The 11133-nt window shown below is 50.6% G+C and overlaps 1 protein-coding gene across 5 annotated transcripts; it reads right to left on the reverse strand.

Annotated features, from left to right (window-relative positions):
- Window positions 1-445: 445 nt before the first annotated feature.
- On the reverse strand, window positions 446-10580 carry RABEP2 (rabaptin, RAB GTPase binding effector protein 2). 5 transcript variants are annotated; one of them, XM_084805370.1, is made up of 12 exons: window positions 10500-10580; window positions 9936-10166; window positions 9468-9589; window positions 9262-9381; window positions 8314-8634; window positions 7680-7775; window positions 6836-6934; window positions 3418-3561; window positions 3122-3299; window positions 2909-2920; window positions 2740-2810; window positions 446-765 (listed from the first exon to the last, which is right to left on the reverse strand). In XM_084805370.1, exons 1-12 carry the CDS (start codon window positions 10504-10506, stop codon window positions 703-705), a joined length of 1464 nt encoding a protein of 487 aa, XP_084661496.1. In that variant the 5' UTR covers window positions 10507-10580; the 3' UTR covers window positions 446-702. The 5 variants fall into 5 exon arrangements, 4 of the variants coding, with proteins under 4 accessions (XP_084661496.1, XP_084661497.1, XP_084661494.1 ...); XM_084805371.1 differs by lacking the exon at window positions 2909-2920; XM_084805368.1 differs by lacking the exon at window positions 10500-10580 and having other exon boundaries at window positions 9936-10383.
- Between the last annotated feature and the right edge of the window lie 553 nt (window positions 10581-11133).

Below are 11133 nucleotides of genomic sequence, written 5' to 3' on the forward strand. Positions count from 1 at the left end.
TAAAATGGAGAGGAGAATTATGTACGCCACCTTGGGTTCCTTAATGAGGAAAAAAGGTGGGATATAAATGTAATAAAATAAATAAAATATACCCAGGTTTTTCTTAGTCGGCCTTAATGTTGCTTTCAGTGATCACTGTTCCATGTTCTAGTTCTGCCTGCACCTGCCATTTTGTGACTGGTGGGTCTCAGTGATTTTCTGTCCATGAAATTCGGGCGGGGGGGGGGGGGAGCTTCTTGTCTTTTGCCTCTGGCAGCGAAATGTCTTGGGCCAGCCCTGGTCACTCTATCCCACATTTAGAATGCATCTCTATTTGCCAAGAAGCTAAGCAGAAAATTAACTTGTGAATCCTTGGAGGGTTTGTGCCTACAGAGATGAAGCAACTGCTACCACCTCACCTCTCAAATCATTCAGACACCTAAGGAAGGGAGAGAGACAGACAGGGAAAGATACAAAAATCTCCTTTATTGTGCTCTGGAGGTTCCATTGTCAGTCAGGATGGGGGCGGGGGGAAAGGAATGGGAGATTCCAGCCATCCTACCTCCAGAGTTCTTGTTCTCCTAACACATGTGGAGAGGGGGCCTGGAAAGGCTCTGGAGGACAGAGATGAACCCTTTGGTGCGTGGCAGGTCATAGTTTCCTGAGGTTCCCATGGTGCCGGGGAGGGGAGGAAAGGCAGGCCTGACCTCCCCATCCTCAAGTCTAAGGTTCAGACCTATCCGGAAGACTGCTGGCTTCTCCCAGTGTGGGAGCGTCTGGATGCGCCTGTAGTAGAAGGAAGGAAGGAAAATGAGCCCATAGGTATCTCCCCACTCTTGCCATGACACTGACAGAAATACCTCCTCACGCCCCTGGAAAGAGCAGCACATACCACCCTCAGGCACAACCAGAGCAAGAGGTGCAATCCACCCCAAAGCCCCCCATACTTCTCATTGCTACTGCAATGAGTTACCAGCATTGCACCTCTGTAGCGCTCTTGCCCACTGTGACAAATGTGAGCATTTGCCCGCATTCTAAATCATGTTTATTCCTAGAATTCCTGAGATGCACATCTCCCAACACAGTATGACATACAAGACTTCGCCTTTGAATTGAGGCGCTGCAAGGAAAAACAAACAACTATACTGGATCATTGCTTGGTCATTGTCCACCTTGGACGACGTGATTTCACCAGTCATTGCCCAGTTCCTTTCAAGCTCATGTTTTCCTGCTTAAGGACTAGAAAGCTTTTTTTAAAAAAACAAAGCTAAAATTTTGAGGATACTAAATTCTGCATACCCAGCATCAATGGTAGAAAACACACATAAACCTGGCAACAGCTGGTCATTGCGGCATAGAAATTTTCTTTCTTTAAAAGGTTGAGAGAAAGAGGGAAATGTGATAAAGCCTTCACAGTGTTCTTCCTGGACAAGGCTGGAAGTCATGAAGGGAGCAAGTGCTGTGGTCACCTGGAGGCAACTGCTGCTCACCATAGAAAAGTGGCAGACTCTAGTTCTCTTGTGCAGAAAGCAAGCAGTGCACCAAGTTGCCAAAAGAATGCCTTCCGCTGGTCTGAAGAGATCTGATCTGTACTTGTGGAGGACCCTTCCCTCCTCTTCCTTGACCTACGTATGACCTTGCCTCTCCTAATTCAGCCATGATCCCTCCTCCTCACTCCTAAAAGTCTGAACTCCTCCAGCTCTTGGGACTCACTCTGGAGTTCCACAGGGAGTTCCATCACGACTCTCAAACTGCAAGAAAGGCTTTCCCTGAAGTGGTACAGTCAGTTCGTAAGGCACAGGGGGTGCAAGTTAGAAACGTAAAACATGTTTTAAAAGATCCGAATCCAGACTTTCCAGTCTTTAAAGTTTTTACATTCAATTCTGAAGAACTGTTTTTTTTTAAAAAAACTAAATTTTATCACTAATGAATCAATTTAAGGCAATACTGTGAATTATTACTTGTCAAATTCAATAAATGCACACCCTGTTGTTTTTAAACCTGAAACTGTCATTCGGAAAGTTATTGCATCAAACTGATATTCTAATTTGAATTTTTGCCAGCAAATTCAAGTTAGGAAATGGTTTTCCCTCTAGTTGTAAGCACATTTCCAAAATGTCTGAGATTTCTCTGATAGGGCATATTGCAGCTATTGCCAACCTGGTGCCTTCCATGCTGGCTGGGGATGACGGGAATTTCAGTCCAACCCATCTGGAGACCACCACGTTGGGGAAGAATATTGGGGCAGGAGTTGGGGTGCTGGCCTGCCAATTACTGCAACATGAGTATCTGCATTTCCCCTCCTTATTTGTGGGGGCGTCTGATGGCTCTGGGGAACAGCGTAGAGGCATTTGGCTGCTCTGAGGTCATCCCCCCCAACACACACATGCACACCTTACAGCACAGCATGGAAGCATGGGGCCCTCCATTTTGCTATGGATCTGTTTGTTCTTGGACTGAGAAAATACCACCCAAGCTGCCTAGGGAGGGAAGCTGAAAGTTTGGTCTGAACCAGGGTTACACAGCCTATTAGCCACATATTGTGGCTTGCCAGATACCTGATCACCCTCTGTTCTTCTAGTCCCAAACATGAAGGTTTATTGAACAACAATTAGAAAGTTTGGTGGGTCACATGTGGAACAGATCTGGTCTTGACTAGAACGGCTACCGGGGAGGGGAGGGACTGTAAGGCACAGTGCCTGGTTTTGGGAAGTGAAGTATTTTTTGGTAGATATTTGAAAAAGAGACATTCAAACACACCTGGCTTCTATTCATCTCTTCCTGCCCTTGCTGCAGTCTCTCCATCTCGCTCCGGATACTATTTAGGGAGGCTGGGGAGTGAGAAGAAGAGGCTCAGTCCATGAGGAGGGCAGCACTGAGCCTCTCACCATGGAAATATACACAGGAACAACACCTGAAAACAACTTACCCTGCAAAAGCTCTTCCAGCCAAAAGCAGCGGGGGGGGGGGGGAGTGAAAGATTGAGAGAAAGTTAGTCACGTACACTAGAAAGGTATTTCAAATTCTTAGGCTTCAAGCTTCTACATGTGGAGACTACTGGATCGGTTGGAAACCCAGCACATGCCACTTCCAGGAATCCATTCCCACATCCTTGCACTGGAGGCTGGTTTCCCCTGCCCACCTCTTTCCTCTTGCTCCCTCTCTAGCGCCCCCTGCAGCCCCGACTGAGATGCTGCCTCCTCATCCAGCTGCTCCCGCAGGGACACGATCTCAATCCGCAGACGCTCAGCCTGGTGCTCCGCAGCCCGGAGCTGTGCAGCAGATTCTTGTCTCAGCTGGTGCACCAAGGCCTGCAGCTCCTAGGGAGGCAGGAAGATGGGAAAAGAGCCCTTGTAGATGGCGCTGTGGTTTTCCCCCATCCCATGTCAGCATCCTGCATCCTCATGCCAACACAAGGAGGAGGCCAAGCAGAATTACCGGGATGGTGCTAGGCAGGCGCCTGGTCTCCTCATCTGTCGGGCAGGGAGCCTGGGAACAAGCCCCACCACGCAGCCCTTCGTTCTCAGCATTGAGACGCTGCACTTCATAGCTCAGGCGCTTGTGGGACGCAGCCAGGTCAGCCTAGAGGGTGAGCAAAGGTGGGGCGGAGGGGGATATGAGAAAGTTAAGACTTTACCCTAGGATCTTTGATTCCTAATGCAGCATTGAAAAGTTACAACCCCCCACAGGAAGGCCTCTGAAAGGCACTTTTCCATAGCAGTGTGCCTTGGGCATCCTCCCCTACCAACCTGGTGCCACACAGGTGTGTTGGACTACAACACCTGCCATCCCCAGCCAAGCTGTAGTCCAACACATCTGGGAGGCATCAGGTTGGGGAAGGCTGGCGGACTGTTTAGAAGGGAAGGGAAAGCCTGGAATCTGGGCTGAGTCACCAACTGCCAGGAACCAGAAGAACCTGCACAATATCAGTGGAAAGGCCGCTTCTGCCAGTTCGCATCTTTAGATTAGACTAGGCTTTGATATGGATGCCACCTTTCCACAGAGTAAGCTGTGCTCAAGGTGGCTCGCAATATACAAGGTACACAAAGAACAACAACAATACATAAAAATAAAATCAGTAAGCATTTCAATATCAACAGCTGGAATAACTGGATTTTATATATTTAAAAATATGGAAGGTCCCACCTTTTCCCCTTTCTTGCTCCCAGCAGCCATAAGGACAGCTGCAGGTCCAACCAGTAACCATCACATGACCTGCAGAGCCCAGCTGGAATGTCTGCAGACCCCTCCTCCCTGCACTCCATCTTGGGACTCTGAACATGCAACACTGACTTTGCCATCTAGTCAGATTTTCCCCCCTCCCCTACCTGCTTTCTATAACATCTTGCCTGACTAAGAGATCTGGAGATCTTGAAAGCTAGCACACTTTTTGAGATCTTTTGGTTGGCCTAATAAAGGAATTACCCTAATATGGGTTTTGGAATATCAACAACAGCACATTTCAAACATTACTATGTTTCAATAATGTCTCAGTTATCAATTCATTAACATGTTTCAAGAAAATGTCAACCCAAAACGTCTGCATAGATATTCACACCTAACTATACAAAAGCACCATTAACAATCAGCCCAGTAATGGGGGTTGTCAAAAATTCAACAAACTTTTGGCAACCAGCCTCACACCCAGCTGACCTCCCTGCCCCACCACCATCTATCAACCTCGGCAATATTGTACACCATGTCCCTCTCCTCACACCAGCAACATTCTCCAATTATTCAATAGACTCTCCAATCCCAGAACTCGCTGGGATGGCACCTTCACCACCTGGTTTTATACCAACCCAAGTGTCACACTCCCTCGACCATCAGTCAGCCCCTGAGTCTATTTGCAGCACCTTCTGCCTTCTTCCTATGGAGGGGAGAGCCCAGCACCTAGACCATATTGCCACCTGCCAGAGACAGAAGAGAGTCCCCCCCATCCTACCCATCCCTAATTATATATATATATATATATATATTTAATGAATTGTAAATGTAGTCTTCTTTGACAGTCAATCCTGAATGAGGTAGGATATACATGTAATAAGTAAATAATGCATAAGCCCTTCATCCTATGCGTCTATGCAAATGTACTGCAAGGTCTCCACATCACTGGGATGAAGATGCTACATATCCAGCCAACAACATGCAAACTTGGAACTTGCCATCACTAAAGCCGCACAGCATGTAGTTCTCCCCACACACCCAAGGCCACCAGTCCCTGGTGATACAATACGATACTTTATTGCTTAAAGCCATAGGCCACCACGATGTACATTAAAAAGAGAGAGGGAGAGAGAAAGAAAGAAAAAAAAACAGTACAGTCACATATGTGTATATACATAAATTCATACATCCAACAGAATCATCCCTAGTGGGCTGTTTGGGCTTTGGCATGTACTTTCCTTGCTGCCATGGCAAATTTTGCTACCTGGGCAGAGGTGAAAGCATCAGTGCCAGAAAGAAGGACACGTATCTGTTCTAAAGGTGTTCTATTTAGGAGGCTCTGGGAAATAATGGCAAGAAATTTATGCCTAGGATGGCCATAGAGAGGGCATCTTAGTAAGTAATGAGAGACATCCTCAACCTCCCCAGACCCACAGATACAGAGTCTCTGATGGACTGGGGTATTGTCAAATCTTCCCTCCAAGATGGCAGAAGGCATGCACTGTAGACGCAATGCTGTAAATGATTTCCGTAAGTGAGGCATAGTCAGAGTTGTAAAGTAACTCTCCAGACCAAATGATGTCTTATACCAGCAAGAATAAGGCATTTGTGAGATTGTAACCAAATCCATCCACTCAGAATAAATATATTTTTTTTCTTTAAGCCTCTGCTTTACCCTATCAGAAGGGAAAGAAGGAAAGGACTCAGTATCAATTCCATAAGCTTGCAACACAGGTTTGGTCAGGTTTACCCAAGACTTTTGGGATGGGATCTGAAGTTGCTCTTGAAAGCATTTTTTTGGAAGGTGGGAATCGCTCATATAGGTCAACTTGAGCCAATACAAAGCGAGAGCAGCATAAATAGATGTTTTAACTGAAATCAATCCTACTTCTGCCCTTAGAAGGGCCCCAGGTGTACTCCAGGGGACAGTTAAGAGAGATCTCATAAAAGAGTTCTGAACCACCTCAAAAATAGTGGCATTCATGTATCCCCATACCTCAGCCCCATACGTCAGTTGTGAAACTACCTTCTTCTGAAATACCTCAACTGCAGGGGCAACCAAACTTCCCCCTTGTGATCAAGAGAACTGAAGGAGAGATTGAGTAGACTGGGATGATTTCAGCTTAATTACATCTAGACGTCATCTCCACGAAAGTCGGGTGTTGAAATTAAGGCCCAAATACCTAAGTTGCTCATTTGTTCAACGGATTCATTGTCCAACTTCACATAGGTGTTTTCCTTTTCTTCCCAAATACTACAATTTTTGTCTCAGCATAGTTAATAGACAAATGCCGTCTTGTGCAAAACATACTCAACTTTCTCAAGAGCCTTCGCATGCCAACTAATGTAGTGGAAATCACTGCGATACCCTGGTGAGGTGCTGCAATGCTGGCACAAAGAAGCCGGATGCATCTGGGCCCACCTGAAGCGCAAGAGGGTTCCCACGTAACAGGCGCACCACCCAAGCATCGCCCCATGGAGGTGTTCTTCTGCAGCCTTAACAGAGAGGCTGGAACACTGAAACCGGCTCTCAGCCAGCAGCCTGGGCCTTCTCCTTCCCAAGCGATAGTCCTGCATGCCCCAAATTTGCCACAGCTTCGTAACTGGGCTGGGCCTTGTCCATGCCTTGCTCCTGCTTTCCCTGCTCACCGCCAACACCGTCACCCATGAACCACACGCACTCGCTCACCATCTGCTCCTGAGTCTGGCGCTGGGTTTCGCTCACTGTGGCTTGGAGTCCCTGGAGAAGGCGCTCCGAGGTCTGGACCTGAGTCAAAAGAACCTGAACCTGATCAGAAAGGAAAGAGAGGGGATGGATGATTCACGGATGGTAAAGCTAGTCGTTCGCATGAGTGCCAGCATGGTGCAGTACTTAAGGCAGGAGCCTGGTTGGAGTGTTATGGGAGATGTAGTCCACCGCATCTGGATGGCACCATGTTGGGAAAGCCTGGGGTAAGGTGCTGGACTAAGGCTGGGAGACCCAAGTTCAAATCCTGGCTCAGCAGTGAAGCTCATTGGGTAGTCTTGAGTCAATCACTATCTCTTAGCCCAGGGGTGGAGAACCTCAGGCCTGGAGTCCCAATCCAACCCTCTGGGCTTCCCCCAACCAACCATCATTTGGTGGTTTTCCTGGCTTTTGTGCAGTATTTTCCCCATTCTAAAAGACTGAAATGCCTCTCTGAAGGCTTCGTTACTGCCAGTAAGAGCTTTGAGCTAAAATATGCCAGCACTGCTTTGCATTTTTGGTCCCACCTCTTTTACCTCTGGGCCCTGCCCCCCCTGGAGTGTAGCCCCCGAGAGCTTCCAAAAATGAATCCGGCCCTCGAGCTGAAAGAGGTTCTCCTCCCCTCCCTTAGCCTAATCTACCTCACAGAGTTGTTGTGAGTATAAAATGGAGGGGGAGGCAATCTTGCACACCATCCTGGGCTCCTGGGAGGAAGAGCAGGTTAGAAATCCCACATAACATTAACAAGTGTGGGCTCACAGACGTGGGTTAAGCTTCAGGCCCTGAGGGCAGCATGCCACAAACATACCTGCTTGGTGCATTCATCATTGCTACGTCTCAGTGCCTCCTCCAGGCTGGCCTTTTCCCGCGCTGCTTCTTCCAGAGCCTCACACTGGTGCCGCATCTGGAAGGAGGGAGCCAGGGACACAGAGAGGGCAGGAAAGCCTCGGGGTTACATCCTCTAGTCTCCAATATCCTTCTAGCACCCCTCTCCATGCTAACAACAGAGGATCCCTCTAAGAGTGCGAGGAATGTTGCCAGTAGAATGATAAAGCGGGTGAAAGATGTATGGCACGTTCTGCCTTTCCATCTTCAAAAGACCCACCAAGGCAACTAAAAAATCCACTTTAAAACAAAAAAACACGATTAACACAGAATGCAAAAGAAAGAAAAAACACAGCAGAGCAGACCCTTCAAAGCCGCCGGTGATAATGAATACAGAATCGCTCTCAGCTAAACAAGGCCACAACCAAATGCTTTATCGAACAGCCCAGTCCTTACTACACGGCAGAAAGCCAGCAGCAACATTGCTAGGCAGGCTAGCCTCAGGAGGGTGTTTGGCAGCTCGGGTTGCCACAACAGAGAACACCTTATCCCAAAGGCTGGGCACCTTTCCCCATCTCGCCACACCATCTGACACACCTTGTCCTGAGCACACGCACCTGTCCATGCAACTGCATCCACTCCGACTCGGGCACCAGCTGGTACCCAGCTGGTGGTAGATAGATGGTCTCAGGCACCAGGGTTCCAGTGGAGGAGGCAATTGATGCAGTCTCGGGACTAGGGGGACGTCTGCGTCGGATGGGAGGCCCAGGGCTTGGTGCCAGGGAAGAAAAAGAGGCAATGGAGACGCTGTCAAGGCTACGGGCAAATTTCTCAGCCACTCCTCCTTCCCCCAGAGTAACATGGTCATCTCCAGGCGCATCGGGGGGTGCAGCCTCAGGATCGGCAAGTAGGGATTCAGCTGAGCTACATAAGGAACGCTGAAGAGAAAGAAAAAGTAATGAATAAGGAGGCCCTCACAGAGCCAGCTGCCAAAAATGAACACTTCAGAGACCAACCCTGGTGTCTGGGTTGGGCAGGCTAATGTTACTGGGAGCTTGCGGAGGGGCCCACTGTTCCCTCAGCCCTGTAATTCTGGGCCTGAAGTGAAACAGTAAACATCTAATTGGCAGCTCACAACTGGTTTCCAGTAATAACTCTTCTAAGGCAATTTTCCCAGACTCGTAGCCACCCAGTAAATTCTAGCTTGCCCTGCCATCACTCAGATGTCACTCACTGGCCCAATCACTCAATTTCTGTCTCACTTGCTAGTTGGCATGCTAACCATCTCTCGGTCTAGCGAAACACCCAAAACATCCAGGGGGAGACTTGTGGCTCTAGGTTTTCTAGAGTCACATAGCTGTACAAAGCTTCTGTGCTGATTTATTCCAGGACAACCATTCCCCTCAAGCACATTCTGCAGGAGATCCCGCCCTTCTCCTTAGTTCACCAGCTCCTTCCAAAACTGCATTCTCACCCTACTCTGAGCTGCTTGAAGCTGCCCACCCCTTCAGGTTCCTTCCTCTCCCTCAGTTCCATGTTTCCCCTTTCCACCACCCACATCTCACCTGCTCACCCTGAAGCTCCTGAACCAGCCCCTCGGCACGCGCCAGCTTGGCCTTCAGTTCCGCAATCTCCTGCTCCATCGGCAGCACGATGGCCCGGAGCCGCCGAGTGTCCTCTTGCGCCTGTGGGGAATGCAACAGCCTTCGTCCCAACGCAGGTTCAGCACCTTCCCAGTTAGCCCAAAGGATCCTGGCTGTCCACTGCTTACCTTCTCCATCTGCTTCTCCAATGAGTCCAGGGGGTTGGCCCTAGGCAGCAAGCGGCTCCAAGTGTTTTCCCGGCTGTCCCGCTCCAAAGCCGAGAGGCGGGCCTCATAGCTGGAGATGGTGTCTGTGGGCACAGTGGACATGAGAGCAGCCACACAGGAAACTGCCTTAGATCAAGTGAGACCACTGGTCCATCTTGCCCAGTATTGTCGACACTGACTGGCAGCGGCTCTCCTGAGTTTCAGGCAGGATTCTTTCCTAGGCCTGCCTGGAGATGCCAGAGATCAATCCGGTGACCTTCTGCATGCAAAGCAGGTGCGCCACTGCTGAGCTATGGTCCCTCACCACATACACAAGGCAAGCTCAGAATCCTGGGTCCTGCCACACACACCCCCTTTTCTAGGAAGGAGAAGTTTAAAGTTTCTGGGTAAGATGTTCCCTCTCCACCCCTAACACTTGGGTCCCCTCACCTTTCAAGATAGCCTGCAATGAAGCCACCTCCTCCTGGCACCGGCGCCGGATGCCCTCCACAGCCTCGTGTTTGGTGCCTTCGCTCACGGCAGCCACAGCTCGGACGGTCTCCACTTCAGCCAACGCAGCTGCCAGCTGGGCCTGCAGGCTTCGGATTGTCTCTTCGGGGCCAGGGTCTCTCGGGCGGTCTGGGCCAGGGGTAGCGGCCACATCCTGCACCCTCTGAGGTTCTTGGGCAGGCGGGGAATAGGGATGAGGAATGAAAACTGAACCTAGATTTGAATCCAGGACCTGCATCTCTGATCCCTGAACTTACATTGCTAACCATATAACCACTGACCCCAACTCTAAGCCTTTGGCTTTAACCTCCCCATTGCCCATGAACCAGTAGCCAGGACCAATCACCCTACCCCTGGCCGTGACCTCTGACCTTCCCCCAGTGCGTGTGACGCAAACCAGAGCTCCGCTCTAGGAGCCCCCAGAGCCGCGAGGGGCGTGGCTTCCCAGCTTCCCGCCCCCTTTCCCTGCCCGCCGCCGAGAGGGGAGGGGGCGTTCGCGCGTACCTTCCATCCCGCAAAGGCTTCTGCGGCTGCTGCTTCTCCGGAGGCCGAGCGGAGCCGGAATCCCCCGAGCGGAACCGGAAACAGCCGAGCAAACACGGGAATGGCCGAAAAAAATGGATGCTGCCGAGTACAGACGGAAACGCCCGAACGCAGGCGAAGGGGGACAGTTTGCGCTTCCTCCTCGCTCTCCGCCGGTCGCGCCGAGACTTCCCGAGCGATGCCGAAGAGAGCCGAAGTGCGATGGCGCATGGGCGAGTGGGGGATGGCTGCTCCCGGAAATGCCTTTGATGCTGTCCGAGGGGATCAAGAAGTGCCGGGGCTCACAAGCCGACCTCTAAGCCCCGTTGCTTTGGCTTGGAAGAGCCCCGCGTGCAGGCGGGGGAACGGGAAGGCGCGGTAGCCTGCGGCCCCTCAATGGGGAAGGGACACTCTGCCCATGCTCAGAGGCTATCTCGTATTTATCACGTCGTGCCCAGCGTGTTCCAGAGCGGACTCTGCGCAGGCACGCACCCGCCGGGAGGCTGAGCCCTGGCCTCGAGGAAGCCCTGGCCCGCAACTGAGCGCGGCCCGCGTCTCAGGGAAGGCGGCGGCGAGGCGAGGCGTGCCGGGTCTTCACAGCGGCGTCCCGGAAACT

The sequence above is a fragment of the Heloderma suspectum genome, chromosome 6 (genome assembly GCF_057233095.1).
Source record: "Heloderma suspectum isolate Gila_16-S chromosome 6, 16-S_ref, whole genome shotgun sequence".
NCBI classification, from domain to species: Eukaryota; Metazoa; Chordata; class Lepidosauria; order Squamata; family Helodermatidae; genus Heloderma; species Heloderma suspectum.